The 22,320-nt window shown below is 45.2% G+C and overlaps 3 protein-coding genes across 3 annotated transcripts in view; 2 read left to right on the top strand and 1 right to left on the bottom strand.

The window, feature by feature from the left end:
• LOC132453326 (zeta-sarcoglycan) overlaps window positions 1-22,320 on the bottom strand; it is a 607,697-nt gene that overhangs the window by 127,137 nt on the left and 458,240 nt on the right. The gene's annotated exons all lie outside the window — the stretch shown is intronic.
• Window positions 1-22,320, top strand: part of LOC132453325 (uncharacterized) — a 268,078-nt gene that overhangs the window by 100,674 nt on the left and 145,084 nt on the right. The window lies entirely within an intron of this gene.
• LOC132453305 (SCAN domain-containing protein 3-like) lies at window positions 8,164-17,342 on the top strand. The gene is made up of 2 exons (XM_060046139.1): window positions 8,164-9,063; window positions 16,053-17,342. The coding sequence occupies exons 1-2, from the start codon at window positions 8,269-8,271 to the stop codon at window positions 16,599-16,601; spliced, it is 1,344 nt and encodes a 447-aa protein (XP_059902122.1). The 5' UTR covers window positions 8,164-8,268; the 3' UTR covers window positions 16,602-17,342.

The raw sequence follows: 22,320 nt of genomic DNA, 5'->3' as shown, positions 1-22,320 counted from the left end.
GCAAGGGGAGGAGTCCTCCCCGCAGCCCATGGGGGGCTCTGCCCGAAAGGGCTGGGTGTGTGTGTCATTAGCAGAGGCATGCCCTGCCTGCTCAGCTTGTGACTGATGGGGCACTCCATTAACTGCCGCCTCATCGGCTCAGGGATGCCCGGGGTCTGCTGCAGCCACAGGTTCCTCTGTATGAGGTGCTGCCATGCCGCCGTCCGGGCCGCTGTCACCGCGCCGGTGGAGCAGAGGCAGAGGATGACACCGGCGGTTTTCACCACATCGACTGCCTGTTCGGCCAGACGATGAGGGTCAACCGCCATGGTGGAGATGTTATGCGCCAGCAGGGCGATGTTATTCATAACAGCCTCTTGCTGCATCATACACCGATGCGCTCTGTCTGTAAGCTTGGCCGTCAGCTGGTCTTTGGGAGTGGGGCAGCAGTCGCTGAACCCACGGCTTCACCCCAAAGACAGCACACAGAGCGGGATCCAGCGGCGGTACCGCCCTGTAACCCCGGTCTGTCAGACCCTCCGTCTTCGTGACCTGGATAAATGTTTTCACCGGGGCACCGAGCCTCCCGGGCTCCGCCGCAGCCCCACTGAAGTACGGGCTGATGGCGGGAAACATCGGCCAGATCGGGTTGAGACGGGCGGGGCGTGTCGCGGCCTCGAGCCCCCAGATGCCACGGAGCTGGTCCGGGCGTTGGGGGTCCCGTTCAGCAATGGTGGCGGCAGTGTCGGCTCCGTGCTGTCTGGGCAGCGCAGCATAATGCCGACACAGGCAGGGCGGCGATGGCGCCAAGACGGCATGTTCATGCCCAAGGCAGCCCTCGCACACCTCATGGCCGCCATACGGCAAGATGTAACCCGCGTTACATGTCTTGCAGATACCGTTCGCCGTTGAGTCCATTATATCTATTTATTTACTTCAGTATGCTACAGGATCGTCCTGAAGAAAATGGGAGCAGAACGTCCGCCGGCGCCCGACTATATCTGCGAAATGCGGACGTCGTTGAGGCACGCCGCACGCGGACGTAATTGAGGCCCACGCTGTTGGTGGGCGGGGATTACAAATTTTTCAGTGCTACGGCTCACGCCCAGGGATAACCCAATAGCGATAGCCTTAAAAGGCGAAGCCTATACGACATAGAACCATGCATTGGCACAACAGACAGTTACCATCACGGCCCGTATTTTCATGATTATAGCCTACAAACTTCTGAGGGGCGTATCCTGGACACTTATTTCGGAAGAAGGGAAGGTTTACGTATAGACACGTAAGAGCTTCCGAACCTCCAAGCTGTTTTGGAGGCGGCAACAGTCATTCACTTTTTTGGGTGCAGTAAACGTTTCCTGGTAACGGCAAGCTCCACCAATTAATGACGTGTCACACTACAGGATGTATGGGTAATGTAGTGGTTTCAATGACATTGCGAATAAAACGTGTTTTTTTTTAAAAATGGATGTTGTCCTGATTAACGTGTGGCTTATACAGGAGCAAATACCATCGATTCACAATATAACGGCACGTGGTACATATAATTTGGATGGTTACGTCATTAAGGCTTTGAATCAAAATATCTATGATGAATGAATGGGATTTTTACTTCCTGAACAACACTGCTCTATACAGTTTGGTTTTATGGTTAGAGTTTTCATTAGGTTTTTTGATTCTTTGGTTTCGTTTTAGGGTTTGGTTTTGTGGTTTGGGTTTAGTTAAACCATTAGGTTATAGGGTTAGGGTTGTGATATTTGGTTTGTTTTTAGAGTTAAGTTTTGAGTCTTTGGTTTGGTTTTCGGGCTAGGTTTTAGTTTTTTGGTTTTGTTTTGTGGTTTGGGGTTAGTTATATAGTTTGGGTTTAGAGTTTGGGTTTATATTTTTTGTTTTTGTTTTAGGGTTAAGGTTTTGATTATTTGGTCTGGTTTTAGAGTTGGAGTTTTGGTTCTTCGGCTTGGTTTTAGAGTTAGGTTTTGATTCTTTGGTTTGGTTTTAAGTTAGTTTTGGATTTTTTGGTTTGGTTTTAGGGTTAAGGTTTTGATTCTTTGGTTTGGGTTTAGAGTTAGGCAAGGCAAATTTATTTATCTAGCACTTTTCATACACAGGGCAGACTCAAAGTGCTTCACATCTAAACATTGTCATACAATAAAATAAAATAATAGATAAGTAAAAGAAAACCTATGCAAAGAAATGGGTAAAATAGAAAGTTAAGAAGGCATTTTAGCATTAAATAGAAAATAAAGGCAAAGTTAAAAAAGCTTTTTAGCATACAATAAAATAAAATAAAAGATAAGTAAAAAAAAAAGATATGCAAAGAAATGGGAAAAATAGAAAGTTAAAAAGGCATTTTAGTATTAACATAGAAAATAAAGGCAAAGTAAAAAAGAAAAAAAGAATTATAAAGTGCAATGTATTTAAGATTTAGCAGAAAGCTAAAGCAAACATAAAAGTCTTCCGTCTTGTTTTAAAGGTGCTCAGAGTTGGGGCAAGTCTTAAATCCTCTGGGAGTTTATTCCAGCTATTTGTTGCATAGTAACTAAATCCTGTTTACCCATGTTTCGTGTTTACTCTGGGAATAATTAACAGATTGGTCTCGGAGGATCTTAGTGGTCTAGAAGGCTTATGTAGTGGAAGCATATAAGTTAAATATTTTGGGCCTAAACCATGTAGGGATTTATAGGTTAGCACCATGATTTTAAAATCAATTCTTTGACCTACAGGAAGCCAATGTAACAATTTCAGAATTGGTGTAATATGTTCGGATTTTTTGGTCTTTGTTAGAACTCTAGCAGCAGCATTCTGAACAAGCTGAAGCTTCCTCAGAGTATGTTTTGGGAGACCTGTAAGGAGACCTTTGCAGTAATGAAGCTTACTCCCCCTCCATTTCTGCCTTCAAATCTAGGCTAAAAACCCACCTCTACTCCCTGGCCTTCCTTGCCCCTTGACCTTTTTAGCCTACCTCCTGTTCATGTCTGTGTGGTATGCCCTGGAAATGAATGTTCCCCCTTTGTATTATTATGACCTCTATGTATTGTTGTGTTGTTGTATTTTATTAACTTTTTATCTTTATTTATTATTATTATTATTATTATTGTTATTTTTAATTATCATTATTATTTTTATCTTATTGTACAGCACTTTGGTCAGTGTATGCTGTGTGTAAATGTGCTCTATAAATAAAACGTACTTACTTACTTACTAGTGATAAAGGCATGTACAAGTTTTTGTAAGTCTTCGGTGGACATGAGCCCTCTAAGTCTTGCTACATTTTTAAGGTGATAATATGCAGATTTTGCAACTGATTTGATGTGACTGTCGAAATGTAAATCTGAATCCATAATAACCCCTAGATTTCTGGCTTTGATTGAGGTTTTCAGGGACAGAGAGTGAAGGTATTGGGTTACTTTAAGCCTTTCCGTTTTAGAACAAAATACAATTAACTCTGTTTTGTCCTCATTTAGTTGAAGGAAATTTCGGCACATCCATTCTTTCACTTGCTCAATGTTGAATAAAGAGGGTCCTAAGATCGAACCTTGTGGGACTCCACATGTCACATTGGTTGATTCTGACACAAAGTCGCCAATGGAAACAAAGTAGTTCCTATTTTGTAGGTAGGACCTGAACCAATTTAAGACAGTGCCTGAAAGCCCCACCCAGTTTTCTAACCTGTCCAGGAGTAATGGATGGTCTGCAGTGTCGAATGCAGCACTGAGGTTAAGTAGCATTAGTAGGGTTGTTTCCATTACCTGGATATCCATCACATGCACGTTGGATATCGGCACGTTGCAGATCTGCATGTTGCACATCTGCAGGTCGAGTTTTTAGTCACTTGTGACAGGGGTGACATATGCCCCCACCCCGGCACTTAAAGTACTCTTATTCAGTTTGAGTAGTGATATTGTGTTTCACGCAACATCAGCATACAGGTGAATTAGTTTAAGCAAATTCCGCTGTTGTTTCTAAGTTCTAGTTGATGTTTCTAAAAGTCTTTGTCCGTGTTTTCAAACGCGCTCTTCTCTTCTCTCTTGGAGAGAGTCCCGGCTAGTGAGCTGCAGGAGATGTTGAGCCCCCAAAGAGCCCCGAAAGCACGGAAACGCTGAGCAGACACAAGGGAGGTCCCCACAAAGTTTTCCATTTATGGTGTAATGTCTGTGTTTAAAAGGTTAAAACAATTTCTGGAAAGCAAATACACCCTGGAGAAAAGCTGCTTCTGTAACAGCACATAATAAAGAATGCAGGAAGGTTGAACGCATCTGGCGTAAAACAAAACTTCATATTCACCATGATATCTATAAAGAGAGCCTCAGTGCCTACAATTAGACTTAAAAAGTGCTTGTGTGACCGGTTCGTTCTGCGTTGTGTTTCTTTCTATTTAATGAATGACGTGACCCACGATGTGTCTGGACTCGGGCACTCCGACGTCCATTTATTCGATCTGAATACACACATACACAAATAGCTTCCTTAGCCCTTGTGCCCTTACTCCAACTCTCTTCCCAAGGGTATCGCAACAAAGGGCTCAACTACATACAATATTACAACAGAAATGATTGAAATAAAAGGAATAAAAGACATACCTGAATACACACATAAACAAATAGCTTCCTTAGCCCTTGTGCCCTTACTCCAACTCTACGAAACACACAGGGGGGGAAGGGGAACTAGCATGACTACACGAGGGTCAGTTATATGCTAGTACATCACACAAAACACAAAGTTCCCCATAACACAGAAATCTATCTAATAACTATGGATGATTATAAACCCCAGACTTCCAATTAAACAATATATAATCAAAATAAATAATATAAATAATGATAAATTATAAGATGGTCAAAGATTTGATTACAATATAAATGTACACACCTCTTCCCAAGGGTATCGCAACAAAGGGAAGAGGGCAGGGGGCGCGGGAAACTTATCGGGTTCTCTGGAATGTGGGCGGGAGTATAGTAGGAGGAGGAGCCAAATCAAAAAAATAAATAAAATAGAGCTTAAGGCGGCATGGAAAGCTAAACTTCAGGTAATACAGAAAAACAAAAGGCAATTGTGTAATTATAATTTCAAGGATATAACACACCCTGTTACACTCGAAAAACATTTTTCTCCACTATCATTAAAACCAACACTAATAATGCAAAAACCCTATGTGCAACTGTTGATAGACTGACCAACCCCCCAACACAAATTCCTCCTGATCTCCATTCCACGCAGAAATGCAATGAGTTTGCAGCTTTTTATACTGATAAAATTGAAGGCATCAGACGCGCCATCAATATCTCCACTTCAAACAAAAATGTTGGACTACCACCCTGTTAAGGCAAAAGTGACGTGGCAAGGATGACATGCTTTAATGTTATAGACTCTAAAACTCTTGTGAACTGTGGCACAACTAAAGCCATCCACCTGTTGCCTTGATACTTTACCTACCAACCTCTTTAAGAATGTTTTCGACTGCCTAGCAGTAGACATATTGCAGATAGTTAACAACCCTCTCCAGTCAGGCAAGATCCCTAAAGCTTTGAAAACTGCAGTTATTAAACCCCTTTTAAAAAAGCGGAGCCTAGATGCCTCTATTATTAACAACTACAGACCAATATCAAATCTACCCTTATAAGTAAAGTCATTGAGAAAGTTGTCCTCCAGCAACTTAATCACTTCCTGGCATCAACTGGCTATTATGACACCTTCCAATCAGGATTTCGACCCCTGCACAGCACTGAGACCGCCCTTATTAAAGTTGTAAACGACATCTGTCTTAACACAGACTCTGGCAAAACCTCAATACTAATGCTACTTGACCTCAGTGCTGCATTCGACAATGTAGACCATACAATACTTCTGGACTGGTTAGAAAACTGGGTGGGGCTTCAGGCACAGTCTTAAATTGGTTCAGGTCCTACCTACAAAGTAGGAACTACTTTGTTTCCATTGGCAACTTTGTGTAAGAATCAACTAGTGTTGGGATAGTTCACTTTCTACGTGAACTAGTTCAAAGTTCAGTTCACAAATTTTAAAATGAACTAGTTCAGTTCAACGTTCATAATTCAAAGTTCACAGTTCCAAAAAATGAACTAGTTCATAGTTCTTTTTTTCAATATGTTGCTGTGTGAGCTATTATTTTTTTCTGGTATTTTGAACATCGAGCCCACTTCGTGATTTGTCTAGGATGAAATAGAGTGGTTGAATCAAGCATCGTAGCGAAATAGTTTCTGTCGTGTTTTATTGTACATTTAGCGCATTTTGTAAATCCCATTGATTTCTGTTGGAAGACTCATTGCTCGTTGGCCGGAAGCGGAAAGGGAACTAGTTTGGTTGTAGTTCAAATTTGGTTGTAGTCTTTTCGCTCGGTTCTAGCCCTACTGTTGAGTCGGAGAACCGAGCGAAAAGACTACAACCAAACGTAAACAGCCCCCATTTCTGTTTCCGGCCAACAAGCAATGATTCTAGGAGGTATTCTAGTCCGCTGAGCTATGAGCCAGAGAGCTAACGTTATGGATTGTACATATTTATAATTCGAAATTCGTCTCAGCCTTTATACCACAGACACTCTAGGGTCTATAGCATATAACCGTGTTGTCTCATTACAGTTTGATTCATTTTTCACAATTTAACAGATCTCGTTTTGAAGAATAATCACCGCGCCATTCGTTTCAATGGGAATCGGGATGGTCTATACTTTCAACATAAAGTGTATTTATATTTTTTAATTCGTCCCAGCCTTTACACCACAGACACTATAGGGTCTATAGCATATAACCGCATTTTCTGATTGCAGTTTAATGTAACAGTAAGCTGACAACACCGCAACTGCAAATTAACCACACGGAGATAACCATGGCAGCCGGTCAAACAAATGTTCTCATTCTGCGCGCGCATCCGCCGTTTTGATAAACAAATAACCCCCCAATTGAACGAAGTTAAACCGAGTGCGCGTGCCGCTCACAGACACCAGAATGAACGAGTTCACAGTAACGTTCATCAGGCAGTAATACAGTACGTTCAGTTCACGTTCACCGAAAATATGAATGAGTTCATGAACTATCGTTCAATGAACGCGTTCAGGCACAACACTGGAATCAACCAACGTGACATGTGGAGTCCCACAAGGTTCGATCTTAGGACCCTCTTTATTCAACATCTACATGCTCTCACTAGGGCAAATCATGTAAAATAACAATATTGACCATCATTGCTATGCAGATGACACGAAAATCTATGTATCGCTATCACCAAATGACTATCGGCCCGTAGATCTGCTGTGCCAGTGCATTGAGCAAGTGAAAGAATGGATGTGCCCACATCCTTCAACTAAATGAGGACAAAACAGAGATAATTGTATTTGGTTCTAAAACGGAAAGGCTTAAAGTAACCCAACACCTTCACTCTCTGTCCCTATAAACCTCAACCAAAGCCAGAAATCTAGGGGTTATCATGGATTCAGATTTACATTTCGAAAGTCACATCAAATCAGTAACAAAATCTGGATATTATCACCTTAAAAATTTAGCAAGACTTAGAGGGCTCATGTCCACCGAAGACTTAGAAAACTTGTACATGCCTTTATCACTAGTAAGCTTGATTACTGCAATGGTCTCCTTACAGGTCTCCCAAAACAAACTCTGAGGAAGCTTCAGCTTGTTCAGAATGCTGCTGCTAGAGTTCTAACAATTACCAAAAAATGTGAACATATTACACCAATTCTTAAATCGTTACATTGGCTTCCTGTAGGTCAGAGAATTTATTTTAAAATCATGTTGTTAACCTATAAATCCCTACTTGGTTTAGGCCCAAAATATTTAACTGATATGCTTCTACTACATAAGCCCTCTAGACCAGTGATTCCCAACCGGGGGGCCCCGACCCCCCAAGGGGGGCGCCAAAGATCCACGGGGTGTCGCAAAGCCCTCTTGATTTTAAGGGGTGTAATATTCAGAATTTCTTTCTTTTTTTTTCATCTTATTTACAGGATGGCATGTCATTTCTGTCTCTACATAGTCGCACGTTTACAATTCTCCTGGTCTCTGTATCATGGCGCACAGCGGAGTTCCGCCCCGATGCACACACACACACACAGACACTTGCGCACACACACACACACACACACACACACACACACAGACACTTGCGTGCACACACAGGTGAGCACACTGTGTCCGTCTGCCCCGATAGAAAAAGGTTTAAAAATATATATCGCGAGAATAAGGGCGTGTGTAACCTGAACATCCCTCCCGCTGAAACACAGTGGTAACCTAGCAACATAAACAAAGAGTTGATGAAGAAATGGCGAAGCGTCAGGTAGAAGAGAAAGCTGAATCTCTAAAAAAGAAAAAGAGGGGGTACCAAGAAAGTTACATTGAGTTTGGCTTCATAGAAGCAATGGACAAAATTAGAGCAGAATGCATCTTTTGCAGTGAGAAACTGGCGAATGAAAGTTTGAAACCCTGCAAGCTGAAGCGACACCAGACAACTAAACACCCCGAGACGGTGGGTAAACCAAAAGAGTTTTTCCTCAGAAAAAGGGAACTAGTTGTCACAAACAGGCCCCAAAACATTAAGGACATTTTTGCCAAAGCAGGAAGCGACCAGAAGCAGGCAACGGTTGCATCTTTGGAGTGCTCTCTCCTTATTGCGCATGCCAAAAAGCCACACAACATTGGGGAAACACTGATTAAACCTGCTTGCATTAAAATGGCTGAAATTCTATGTGGACCGCAGGTGGCTAACAAATTTATGACTGTACCACTGTCCAACAACACAGTGAAAGACAGAATCGACAGAATGGCAGGAAACGTTGAGAACACACTCGTCGAAAAAATCAAGACAGGCCCGTTTTCTATCCAGCTGGATGAAACTACCACTGTGGCAGAGGAGGCAATTCTCATTGTATATGTACAATACATTGAGGAAACCGAGCTGAAACAAGACATTCTTATGTCTGTTAATCTCACAGCCACCACAAGAGGAGAGGACATTTTCAGTGTAGTTGATGCGTACTTCACAAAGCACAATATTCCCTATGAGAATTTAGTTGCATGCTGCACAGATGGAGCTGCCACAATGATGGGAAAAAACAAGGTGTAGTGTTCTCGTGCAGTGTGTTGTAACTCTGACTTAACACCGAGTTAAACCGTAGCCAATGAAGACAGAGTCGTAGTAAGGTTGACCATTTACTGTCACAATTCCTCATTAACAGACGGTGAAAACTGCAAATAAAAGAATACAAAAATACTGAATGTACATTTGACTAAACAGCATGTTGTACATAGTTGTAAATAATAATATAAACTGTCTAACACTGTATGAAGACATTCTGATGCCAATTGCATTGAATTTAGTTTGTACACAATTGCTAACCAAAACGTTTTTAACAACACATCAAACATTATTTTTAACTAAATCCACTCTAATATATTATCTTAAACATGTCTTGCATTGATTAAACAAACTTACGGCATTGCCTCTTAGATGCTTTCATGTGGATGCTAGCGGATTACAATCAGAAGATGCACATGTCTGCCATTCCTTCTACAGAGGTAAGATTTTTAACGGGAAATGACGTCACAGGAAGTGACTAAACCGGAAGTGACATAATCGCAAACCTAAAACAGCAAAATAATATGAATTTATACATTGGCTTATTTTAACTGTAAAGTAATTATTCACATCCGTTTTTACATATACATATTTAAGAAATCAATGTAAGAATATTAAATGAGTGCCAGGAGAGACAACACACTCCCCGTCTGACCTATGTGAGGTCACTTAGAACTTGTACCGGTCTTGAACATTGTCTTTAGATCAGTCTTCAGGAAGGAGCAGAACAATCTCTGCAGTCGGCCGGAGAAAGGTTTTAACATTGCCTTGGTCAGTTGTTTTCACTTCGACCTTCCTTACATGCCCATCTTTCCCAGGGAATGTGGCATTGACTCTGGCCATAGGCCAGTTGTTGTGAGCGGCCTGCTTGTCCCTGAGCAGAACCAGATCTCCAACCTGAAGGTTTCTGCGGGGCACTGTCCACTTCTGTCTGTGCTGCAAGGAAGGTAAGTATTCTCGGCTCCAGCGGGTCCAGAACTGGTTTGCGAGGGCCTGGACTTGTCTCCATTGCTTTGTGTACAGATCCTTGTCGGAAAAGTCTCCAGGAGGAGGTGTAACTCCCGACTTCTGTGTGAGGATCATGGACGGAGAAAGTATGAAAGGTTTCTCGGGATCTGTAGACACAGGTAAGAGTGGGCGTGCATTCATAATCGCTGTGACTTCCGCCATTAGTGTGCAAAGCACTTCATGGGTCAAGCGAGTGTTTTGCTGTTGGAGCATTGAGTCGAGGATTCTTCTGGCAACGCCAATCATACGCTCCCAGGAACCTCCCATATGAGAGGCGTGTGGGGGGTTGAATTCCCAGCTACATCCTTGTTCGCTGAGGTACCTTTGTACTGATTTGTCCATCCCAAGCTCCTTGCTTGCTCCAACGAAATTGGTGCCGCAATCAGATCTTAGCTGTTTAGCTGGGCCTCTGAGTGCGAAGAAACGTCTGAGGGCATTTATGCAACTGGATGTGTCCATAGATTCGATTACTTCGATGTGAACAGCTCTGGAACTCATACAACTGAACATGATGGCCCAACGCTTGCTCTCTGCCTGTCCTCCTCTGGTGCGTCTGATTGTAACAGACCAGGGCCCAAATACATCGAGGCCCACATATGTAAAAGGAGGGCAGATTTCAAGACGTTCTGAAGGCAGGTCTGCCATCTTTTGTTCCTCCAGCTTCCCGCGTAGACAGGTTACGCATTTGTGGATTACTGAGTTAATGAGCTTCTTGCCTCCCAAGAGCCACAGTCCTGCTGCCCTAATCGCTCCTTCCGTCAGGTGACGGCCTTGGTGTCTCACCTGCTCATGGTGATGCCGTGTGAGCAGTAGGGAAATGTGGCTTCCTTTGGGCAGAACTATTGGGTTCTTCTCTGCGGTAGCAAGATGAGAGTGCTTTAGTCGCCCTCCAACGCAGATGAGGTCATCCTCCAAGATTGGATTGAGTGTCCTCAGAGGACTGTTCTTTGGTATGGTTTTGTTGGCATGGAGAACTGCCAGTTCTTTTGCCAGGACTGTTTTCTGAGCTCTTTTTCAGGGTCGATTAACCTGAATCTCTCAGCTGTCTGCGTTTTCTCCGCTGGTGGCTGACGCAGGAAAGAAGGTCCAGTGAACCAAGAGGTCTGTGCCAGGCGGGATGCGGGTAAAGACCTTGATGCGTAGTCGGCAGGGTTCTCTTCTGTACATACGTAGTGCCATTGCTCGGGCTTTGAGGACTGCCGGATTCGTTGGACTCTGTTGTGGACATATGTGTAGAATCGCTTTGTTTCGTTGCAAATATAGCCAAGCACTACTCTGCTGTCCGTGTAAAACGTAATGGCATCTAACTTCAGGTCCAGCTCATCTTTGATAAGATCTGCCATCTCTGCTGCCAAGACGGCGCCACACAGCTCAAGCCTTGGTATTGTCGGTTCCGACAGGGGTGCCAGCTTGGCCTTACCCATAACGAAACCTACTTCGGTCTTCCCATCTTCCTGCACCATCTTCAAGTAGGCCACAGCACCGATGGCTTTGATTGACGCGTCCGAGAACACACACAATTCCCTGTGGACAGCTTTCGTGAGGGAGGTTGTCGTGTATGTGCGCTGAACATGAAGCTGTTTCAGGTCTTGGAGGGAATCTTTCCAACCTGCCCATCTGCTTGATTTGTCTTCTGGGAGGGGTGTATCCCAGTCAGACAGTTCGGATGTAAGCTCCCTAAGGAGGGCTCTTCCCTGGATAGTGACGGGTGCCAGTAGACCCAGGGGATCAAAAATGCTGTTGACTGTGGAGAGGACTCCACGTCGAGTGTATGGTTTATCCACGTTTGATGCTGAGTAAGTGAACGTGTCGGACGTGATCTCCCAGAGCAGACCTAAGCTCCGTTGTGTGGGTTCAGTTTCTCCACTCAAATCTAGGTCTTTGACGACTGGAGCGCAATCTTCGGGCGGAAAAGCCTCTGTGACTACTGGGCTGTTTGATCCGAACTTATGTAAGCGTAGGTTTGATTCGGCGAGAGAGGCCTGTGTTCGTTGAAGAAGATCGATGGCCTCGGTTTCAGACGGTAGTGATATTAGGCCATCATCCACATAGAAATGTCTTTCCACAAACTCGACAGTATCAGCTCCATGCTCTCGTGCACCCTCTCTTATGGCTCTTCGCAGCCCATAAGTGGCAACAGCAGGAGACGGTGAGTTGCCAAAGACGTGGACGTTCATCCGGTACTCAACAACTTCCTTGTTCAAGTCACTGTCTTTATACCACAAAAACCGGAGGAAGTTGCGATGGTCTTCGTGCACTGAGAAACAATGAAACATCTGTTGGATGTCTGCGAGGATTGCAACTCTCTCTTTCCGGAAACGTAAAAGAACCCCAATGAGGGAGTTGTTGAGATCGGGTCCAGTGAGGAGCACGTCGTTGAGGGAGACACCGGAGTACTGGGCACTGGAGTCAAAGACAACTCTGATCTGATTGGGTTTCTGAGGGTGATAAACTCCAAACGCTGGGAGATACCAGCACTCCTCCTCTTCTCTCAGCGGTGGTGCTTCCTCGGCATGTCCATTGGCAAAGACCTTCTTCATGAATGTCACGTACTGTTCTTGCATCTCCGGTTTTCTTTTCAAGGTTCGTTGCAGGGATGCAAACCGATTGAGTGCCTGCTCTTTGTTATTTGGTAAAGGCCGTCGTACTTCTCTGAAGGGCAATGGGGCGACCCAACTGTTAGCGTCGTCTCTGTAGACGTTTGTGTCCATTATCTTCATGAAGATGGTGTCTTCCACTGATGGAGCAGGTTTGTTGTCGTTCTCAGTACGGTTGAACACTGTCTGTCCCAGCATTCTCTCGGGTGCTGTTCCAGAGCTTTGATGTGTCTCCTTGACGTGCATGAAGCTTGTACAGGGTTGAAAGATTGAGTGGCGACCGCTGTCCAGCATATTCGTCTTGAACGTGTTGACTGTTGGTTTATGTAAATTACCCAAGCACACTTCCCCTATCACTACCCAACCCAAGTACAGACGTTGGGCAAAAGGGGCGTTATGTGGTCCGTTGACCTGCTGCCTTACTTTGTGTGCCCTGAGAACATCTCTTCCTAGCAGCAGTAGTATTTCTGCCTCTGGGTCCAGTTCAGGGATGTGCTCTGCAATGTGATGGAGATGAGGCTGATAAAAAACAGCGTTTGGTGTTGGAATCTCAGACCGATTATTCGGGATCTCATGACACTCAATGAGTGGTGGGAGAGAAATGAGAACTGTGCCGTCCAGTGACTCGATTTCGAATCCTTCTGCCTTCTTGCCGGATGTTTCTATGATGCCAGAGCAAGTTCTGAGATGGTACAGGAATGGTTCGCTCTTCACACTGAACCGCTCAAAGAACTCTGGTCTTGCTAATGAGCGATTGCTCTGGTCATCCAGGATTACATAGGCTTTGATGGCCATGTCCTTTGAACCCTTGGGGTAAAGCTTTGCGAGACAGATTTTTGAGCATGAACGGCTCCACTGGCCTGGACCGCAAACTTCTGTGCATGTTGCTCCAACGACAGCCATGTCGGGATGATCTCCCTCCCCGCCGTACTCTTGTGACGGTGGAGGAGCCTTGACAGTTTGAGGAGGTGGGCCAGGGTGCATGGCTGTATCATGACCGGTGCTGTTGCATTCAAAGCACATCACAGGGGACCTGCAGTCTTTGGCAAGGTGGGAGCTGGAGGCACAGCACTTGAAACATATTCCTTTCTCTTTGAGGAAGGCCTTTCTATCATCGAGGAGTTTGTTCCTGAATGTTCTACACCTTTTAAGGGGATGGGCAGTTTGTTATGTAATGGGCAGTTATTGTTAGGGTCGTTGTTGGTAGTGGAAATATCCGTTGTGTGAACCGAGATGAGTTCGTTGTTGATTGTTGAAATATCCGTTGCGTGAACTGAGATTGGTTCGTTGGTGTTCAAGTTCCGTGAAAATGGTTTGTCAGGTTTGGTGGGTGTTGTTGTGCTGCCTTGATAATTAAAGCTAGGGTCGTTGCGCTTTTTTGCCTCGTAGCTAATAAAGTTGCAAAAGTACTCGAAGGGAGGGAAGCGACGGTTGTTTCCTTCTTTGTACCGTGACCCTGCAGACACCCACTTCTCCTGAAGCCTGTAAGGAAGTTTGTCTACGATTGGTCCAATGCCGCGTGAGGTGTCCAGGTAGGACAAGCCGGCCAGATATCCATCTTCTTTAGCACCTTGGATCTCCGTAAGTAGATCTCCAAGTTCACGTAACTTCAAATGATCCTTGGCTGAAATCTTCGGAAAGTTGTCTAAGCGCTGAAACATTGACTTTTCAATGACTTCGGGGGCGGCATAGGATTCACGCAACCGTTCCCATGCTTTGTCTAGAGCCAGATTGGGGTTGCTGACATGCACCGATCGTATGCGTTTAACCTGTTCGCTAGATTCTTTTTCCAGCCATTTGGTCATGAGGTCCAACTCTTGGATTGCTGTGAGGTTAACTTCACTGGCTGCACTGGAGAAAGAGGAGTACCATGCCCGATAATTCTCTGGCTTGTCATCGAACTGGTACAGCCCTGAAGTCACAAGGTCTCGTCGTGCCAAATACTGTGCCAAAGGCTCCCCTAAAGGGAACATGGGTGTGCCAGTTTGAGGGGAATGTAGCGGAGTATACGACGGAGCATGAGCGTGCATGGTGGGGTTAGCTCTACTAACCTTAGCCTTCGTCTCAGCTTTAGTTGGGTCATGTAAATGTGGTGGCGATGGTTGTTTACTGTCAGCATTTTCCTTGCTGACAGGTTGTGGTTGATAGTCGTCTTCCTCCGCTGGATGCCATGTCATGAAAGTGTCATGTGGCTTTGCCTTAATTGAGGGAGCAACGGGTAATGGTGAGGAAGGAGAACGGTTCTTAAGGTCGATCTGGGAATGAACGTATTCACTGGTGCGTTTAACTTTCATCTTTTCAGATTCAGATTTCCCGTCTTCGACAACAGACTGCATCGCCTCTGCGTCTTCCAACACTTGAGCTGTCACCATGGCTGCGTCAGCTTCTCTATGAAGGGTTAACACTTCCAACTCTGTGTCTATTCTTGTAGTTTCCAATTTATACTCTGTGTCTATTCTTGTAGTTTCCATTTTATTTTGAGCATCTCTAGTTGCCCTTTCTGCCTCTCTAGCAGCCTTTTCCATTTTTAGCTTAGCCTCCTGGCTAGCATATGAAGCTCTCACCTTTGCAGCTTCTGCTTCAGCCCGGGCGCGGGCTGCGCTTACTGATGATGCTGATGTTTTGATGCTCTTAGCACTGCCGACAGACGATCTGTTGCTTGCCATGGCGACCACTTCAAAACATCCAATGCTGCCTTTTCACTGTAGTGTTCTCGTGCAGTGTGTTGTAACTCTGACTTAACACCGAGTTAAACCGTAGCCAATGAAGACAGAGTCGTAGTAAGGTTGACCATTTACTGTCACAATTCCTCATTAACAGACGGTGAAAACTGCAAATAAAAGAATACAAAAATACTGAATGTACATTTGACTAAACAGCATGTTGTACATAGTTGTAAATAATAATATAAACTGTCTAACACTGTATGAAGACATTCTGATGCCAATTGCATTGATTTTAGTTTGTACACAATTGCTAACCAAAACGTTTTTAACAACACATCAAACATTATTTTTAACTAAATCCACTCTAATATATTATCTTAAACATGTCTTGCATTGATTAAACAAACTTACGGCATTGCCTCTTAGATGCTTTCATGTGGATGCTAGCGGATTACAATCAGAAGATGCACATGTCTGCCATTCCTTCTACAGAGGTAAGATTTTTAACAGGAAATGACGTCACAGGAAGTGACTAAACCGGAAGTGACATAATCGCAAACCTAAAACAGCAAAATAATATGAATTTATACATTGGCTTATTTTAACTGTAAAGTAATTATTCACATCCGTTTTTACATATACATATTTAAGAAATCAATGTAAGAATATTAAATGAGTGCCAGGAGAGACAACACACAAGGGCTTCAACAGCCGTTTGAAGGAGAAGACGCCCCACTGCTTAGTGTTTCACTGCATGATACACAGACACGCACTGGCAGGCAAACACCTCTGTGAAGACCTGAACGTAACATTAAAGACTGTGGTAAAAATAGTCAACTTTATTAAAGCGCGCCCGCTCAACAAACGGATCTTTGCGCAGCTGTGCGAGGATGAGGCGCACCAGACACTCCTCCTTCATACTGAAGTGCGCTGGCTGTCCCGGGGCAGAGTATTGGTGCGTTTCATGGAACTTAAAAACCAAATAAGGGATTTTTTAACTGTTCATAACCAGAAGCTATCTGAAGAAATGACAGATGAGTTTCTCATTAAGACTTATCTAGCGGATATTTTCAGTCTGTTCAATGAAGCAAACCAACGCATGCAGTCCGCGGATGCCAACGTAATGGAGTGCAAAGAGACAGTGGATGCGTTTGTGGGCAAAGTGGTGTACAGAATGAAAAAAAATGGCAACGGGAGACCTGCAACAGTTTCCCTTGCTACAACAACAGTCAGGGGGGAAGTTACCTGATGCTTTGGCCAGACAGTTCACCCGCCACATGGAGGAGCTTCAGGAGGAGATGCACTCGCATTTCTCAGATGTAAATGAACATGTCTCAAAAGACGCATGGGTGATTTCTCGCAAAAGAAGATGTCGAGCATCTCCAGGCTGAGGATGAGCTTATGGATATAAAGTCCAATTCTCTCTGTAAGCGGTTCTATGCTGAACATGGATATAAGCGGTTTTGGCTTGTGAAAGGACCAGGAGTCGCTCCGAGACTTGCTCATCATGCGACCACCAGATTCATCCTGCCATTTGCCACAACATACCTGTCAGAGACTGCTTTCAGCGCTCTGGTTACCATCAAAACAAAGGCACGCAACAGGCTTGATGTGCACAGTGACTTTCGTTTGGCTGTTACCAAAGTCACACCAGACATCCCATCACTGGCTCAGGAAATACAGTCTCAGAGCTCTCATTAAAAGACAGGCTGCCTGGACTCTCAAGGTGTGTATGACAGTGAAATTAAAAGGAGATCAAAAATAGAGAAAAATATGTTCCTAAAAGTGTAAGTTCTCAAGTTTATTTAAATAGTGCCAAATCATAACAAGTTCTGAAGTTCTGAAGTTTATAATATTGCAATTTTACACAGGTTTCGTCATTGTTCCAGGCCGCCATGTTTCATGTTCCATGTTCTTTTTTATGTTAGCAGTGAATATATTGAAATAAAAAGAAGATACATTCCCTTAGTGTTTTGTAAGTTCCTTTATTTTTTTTTGTAATTGGGGGGGGGGGGGGGGGGGGGGGGGGTCGCCAAAGTTTACAATAGTAAAAATGTGGGTCCCTCAAGAAAAAGGTTGGGAACCACTGCTCTAGACCACTAAGATCCTCTGAGACCAATGAGTGAACATGAAACATGGGAAGGCAGGATTTAGTTACTATGCAACAAATAGCTGGAATAAAAGAACTCTGCTAAATCTTAAATACATTGCACTTAATATACTAAAATGCCTTTTCAACCTTCTATTTTACTAATTTCTTTGCATATGTTTTCTTTTACTTATCTATTATTTTATTTTATTGTATGACAATGTTTATATGTGAAACACTTTGAGTCTGCCTTGTGTATGAAAAGTGCTATATAAATAAAGTTGCCTTGCCTTGCCTTGCCTTACCTCTGTTGTTTGACCCCAGAAGGGCACACGGTTTTTGACCGCTAGTAGTACCATATTTACAGTTGTTACGTCACTGAGGTTATCTGAATTTGTTCACATGCAATTGGTGTCATGGTGAGGAAATAAACGTGTTGCAAACTGGAGACGATCGCACGGATCATCCATTGCTTCACGCAGCTGCATAGTGCAAACATTGGGGAACATCAACACAGCGCGTCAACCAGGTCACCCGGGAGTCAAACCACACAGAGCATACACCTTGATTTTGGCTCCTATAAAGAGGTTTAAACTCCAAGATCCTTTGAACCAGAAGGTAGACACCCTAGGTTCAGCGTTTCGCTCAGATTAAGGCAATGCTCCTTAATTTACAAAGGCCGGGAGCACAGCCTGCTGGCGACCACGCATTAGCATTGGATCATCATCCGAGCGGCCCCCTGTACTGTCTCCAGCGGTGGATGCCCGAGAGGTAGATGTGCTTTCTATCACGGCCTCAGAGAGTCTAGCGACGGTTGATGAGTGGGCAGAGGATACTTCGGAATTGCTGTGTTCTTGAAGAAAGTAGTCTAAACCGGATCGCTTTTAACTCACTTTATTTGTTAAAGTATTTCGGTTTGGTAACAATGAAGCAAAAGGAGGGGAATAGTATTTGACATGTGCGTGGTGCGACCCACGGCTGACCTGTCTTCTAGCAAGGCTACCAACGGGGGTTCAATGGTTTTCTGATCTCACTCCTGCTCCGCGTTTGTATCAAGTAGGCGTGGCCTATGTGACGTATTGGCTCCGGCTTCCTCCCCTGTCTAAAGGTGCTGCCATCTGTGGCTGGAGTAGTTAATGCAGCTTGTATGTTGGGTCCTGTTCCCTTGTGGCTGTGTTTGGTAATTACAGCCCATATGTTTGATCCTGCTCCCATGTGGCTATGTGGGGTTAATGCAGCTTATGCGCTTAATTTACGTAACAGGACACAGTTCACTGAAGGGTTCAGTTGCTAGCAAAACATCAGCGATCAAACCCGCTCTGAGAATGCCACGCCTGTGCTTAGAAGCAGCACCAGTGCAGGTCAGTATGCAAATTGCCTTTTTTCAAGCAGGCCAATTCTACAGCGTCTTTTAGTGTTTCTCCATCAGCTACCTTTATTGAGGAGTTACAGAGATGCTGGGCAGACCCCAGACGTTTCTCCCATCTCCCCAGTGACTGCAGAACCCTGGCTAATATGCAGGATGCATCCAGTCATGGTCTGGACTGCATGCCGTGCATAGAGCTAGCATTTGCCGCCCTTATCCTCTCACCTGATGAGGCATTAAGGCCAGGCGCTCGTTGTCCACGGCCACAGCTGACTGACGAGCTAATTGGGAACAGCTATGACTCGGTGGCGCGAGTTGCATGCATAGGCAAGTCAATGTCCCATCTCATTCTGTCCCTATCACAGACCCTCCAGTCCTGAGTGAGGCCTCACTGAAGGCATTTGCCTTCATGACAAGAGAGCTAGGGAGACTAATGTCGTCCCTGACCCTGGGACGGCGACAGATTTGGTTGGCTCAGTCACCACTGTCTGAACCCTGCAGGAAAGCCCTTCGTTCCCTAACAGTGGTTCCAGGACAACTCTTTGGGCCTCCCGCACAGCAGACACTGGAACGCAGCATACAGGTAACGTGAAGCAGGCAGCAGTTTGCTAGTCTGCCCCGCACATCCATTCAGGGGCAGAGGCCCACTACGGCAGGTACTACTATTCAGCCAACATCGCAGCCCTTTGTAAGTGTCATCAAGGCCATAGCGGTTTCGCTGGCCAACCGACAACCCACCCTTTCGCACGGCTCAGCGCACAGCACCTGAATATCGCCCCTTTCGGAGGGTAAAAAAAGATGAGTACACCATCCAATTCAGGCGCTGACGCCGAGGTTTCAAGGGGTCAGAATGATGGACGCTATTCTCCGCTGCATTGTGAAATTCAGGAGAGGCAGGGCTCTGACTCTCAGATCCTTCCAGGCGCTGTTGGGCATGCTCACAGCAGCTTCCTCAGTAGTCCCCCTTGGCCTCCTTTCTTTGAGGCCTCTCCAAATATGGATGAAAAGGCTAGGGTTCCATCCAACACACCACAAACACAAGCTAGTAACAATTACTAATAATAATATTAATAATAAATTAAATTCATATAGCGCTTAATATGGTACTCTAAGACGCTTTACATATTGCCCTATCAAAACTATGTAAGACAGACTAGGAATAAAAGAAAAACAGAGGTTAAACATGAAGAATAAGGTGGGAGTTAGGTGGGGAAGGCTAGTGTGAAAAGGTATGTTTTGAGGGCAGATTTGAAAGAAGAGAGGGTTGGAGAGACTTTGATGTGGGAGGGGAGTGAATTCCAAAGGGTGGGGGCAGCAACTGAGAAGGCCCGATCACCCCAAGTCTGTCGCTCAGTCCGTGGAACTTGTAGCAGGTTGGCAGAGATGGACCTGAGGAATCGGGAGAGGGCGTGGTGATGGAGGAGGTCGGCAAGGTAGGGGGCGGCTAGGCTGTTGAGGGCCTTGTAGGTGATGAGTAAGATTTTGTAGTTGATTCTGTGTTTAATTGGAAGCCAATGGAGTTCACGGAGGACAGGTGTGATGTGTTCTCTGGAGCGGGTACCAGTGAGGAGGCATGGATGAGTGTCGCAGCAGCGGTAGTTGACAGGTTGGGGCGGAGGCGGGCGATGTTTCGGAGGTGGAAAAAGGCAGTTTTTGTAATATGGTTAACATGGGGGAGGAAGGAGAGAGTGGGGTCCAGGATAACTCCAAGGTTACGGATTTTGGTGGAGGGGGTGATGGTGGAGCCGTCAATGTTAAGGGTGAAGTTCAGAGTGGAGTGAGTGAGGGTGTCAGGACCAATGATGAGGATTTCGGATTTGTTGGAGTTGAGTTTGAGAAAGCTGTTTTGCATCCAGGTCTTGATGTCAGTCAAACAGTTGGAGAGGGTTGAGAGGGTGGAAGGACTGATGGTTTTGGAGGGGAGGTAAAGCTGTGTGTCATCGGCGTAACAATGGAACCGGAGTCCATGGTGACGGAGGATCTGACCAAGAGGAAGCATGTACAGAATGAAGAGGAGTGGACCAAGCACAGAACCCTGGGGGACACCGTGGATGAGAGGAGTAGTGGCTGATTGACAGTTGTTGATGGCGATGAATTGATGTCTGTCGGAGAGATAGGATCCGAGCCAGGAGAGGGCGGTGCCAGTGATGCCAAGGGTGGATTGGAGATGGGAGAGGAGAATGGAGTGATTGATCGTGTCAAAGGCAGCACTGAGGTCAAGGAGGATGAGGATATTTAGGGAGCCAGTGTCAGAGGATAGCAGAAGGTCATTGGTCACTTTGAGGAGGGCAGTTTCTGTACTGTGTTTGGAGCGGAAACCGGATTGGAAGAGTTCAAAGAGGTCGTTGGTGTCAAGGTAGGTGATGAGTTGTTTGGCAACAACACGTTCCAGGATTTTAGACAGAAAAGGTAGATTAGAGATGGGGCGGTAGTTGTTAGGGGAATCCAGTCCGGGTTTCTTTAGTACGGGGGTGACTGATGCAAGCTTTAGGGAGGAGGGGACATGGCCGGAGGATAGAGAGGAGTTTACAGTGTTAGTGATGAGGGTGGAGAGAATGGGGAGACAGGCCTTTAGAAGTGTGGTGGGGAGCGGGTCCAGGTTGCAGGTTGTTGATTTCATGGATGAGACTATGGAGGAAAGATCTGAGGAGGTGATGGAAGCAAATGTGGAGAAGGATTGACCGGTGGTTAGGGGGGGATCCGGTTTGGGACGTAGGGCGGGGTCGATGGTCAACTGGCTGTGGATTGTGCTGATTTTATCATTGAAGAAGGATAGGAAGTTATTGCATTTTTCATCTGAGAAGGAGTGAGAGATGGTATCCAATGGTGTTGAAGAGGGTCCTTGGATTGCTGCTGCCAGACTGGATGATTCCTGAGTAGTAGGAGGAGCGGGCTGAGTTCAGGGTTTCATTGTATAGCTGGAGGTGTTGTTTGTACATTTCCTGGTGGACGGTAAGACCTGTTTTGTGGGCAAGCCGTTTCAGTTGGCGTCGTCTGGATTTGAGATGGCGGAGTTCGTCAGTGTACCATGGGGCAGAGTGGGAGAATGAGACCAATTTAGACTGAACAGGTGCAAGCTGGTCAAGGCAGGATGAGAGGGATGAGTTATAGCAGTTAACCAGGTAGTCGGGGGAGTTGTTGTGGGTGATGGTGAGTTTAGCGATGGACTCAGAAAGACATGTGTAAAGAGAGGATGGGTTGATGGATTTGAGGTTGCGGAAAGTGATGGTGCGTTTTTGCTTCTCATGGGGGGAGGGAGTGTGAGTTTGAAAAGTAATGGCCAGATGGTCGGAGATGTGGAGGTTGTTACTGGCCAGGTGACTGATTGTGATGCCAGTGGAACAGACCAGATCCAGGGTGTGGCCTTTGTTCTGAGTTGGAAAATCGATGTGTTGGGTGATGTTGAAGAATGAAAAGATTTCCAGAAGTTCGATTGCGGGTTTGCAGACAGAGGAGTCCACATGAATGTTGAAATCGCCCAGGAGGAGAATGGATGGAGATATAGCACAGAGC

The sequence above is a fragment of the Gadus macrocephalus genome, chromosome 3 (assembly GCF_031168955.1).
Source record: "Gadus macrocephalus chromosome 3, ASM3116895v1".
NCBI classification, from domain to species: Eukaryota; Metazoa; Chordata; class Actinopteri; order Gadiformes; family Gadidae; genus Gadus; species Gadus macrocephalus.
The sequence above is the reverse complement of the archived record's forward strand: the minus strand, read 5'-3'. Positions and strand labels throughout refer to the sequence as shown.

Coding starts and splice junctions, on each gene's coding strand:
- LOC132453305 (XM_060046139.1), top strand. CDS start 8,269: ATGGCGAAGCGTCAGGTAGAAGAGAAAGCTGAATCTCTAAAAAAGAAA. Junction 9,064..16,052: donor CAATGATGGGAAAAAACAAG/GTGTAGTGTTCT, acceptor ACAACACACAAG/GGCTTCAACAGCCGTTTGAA.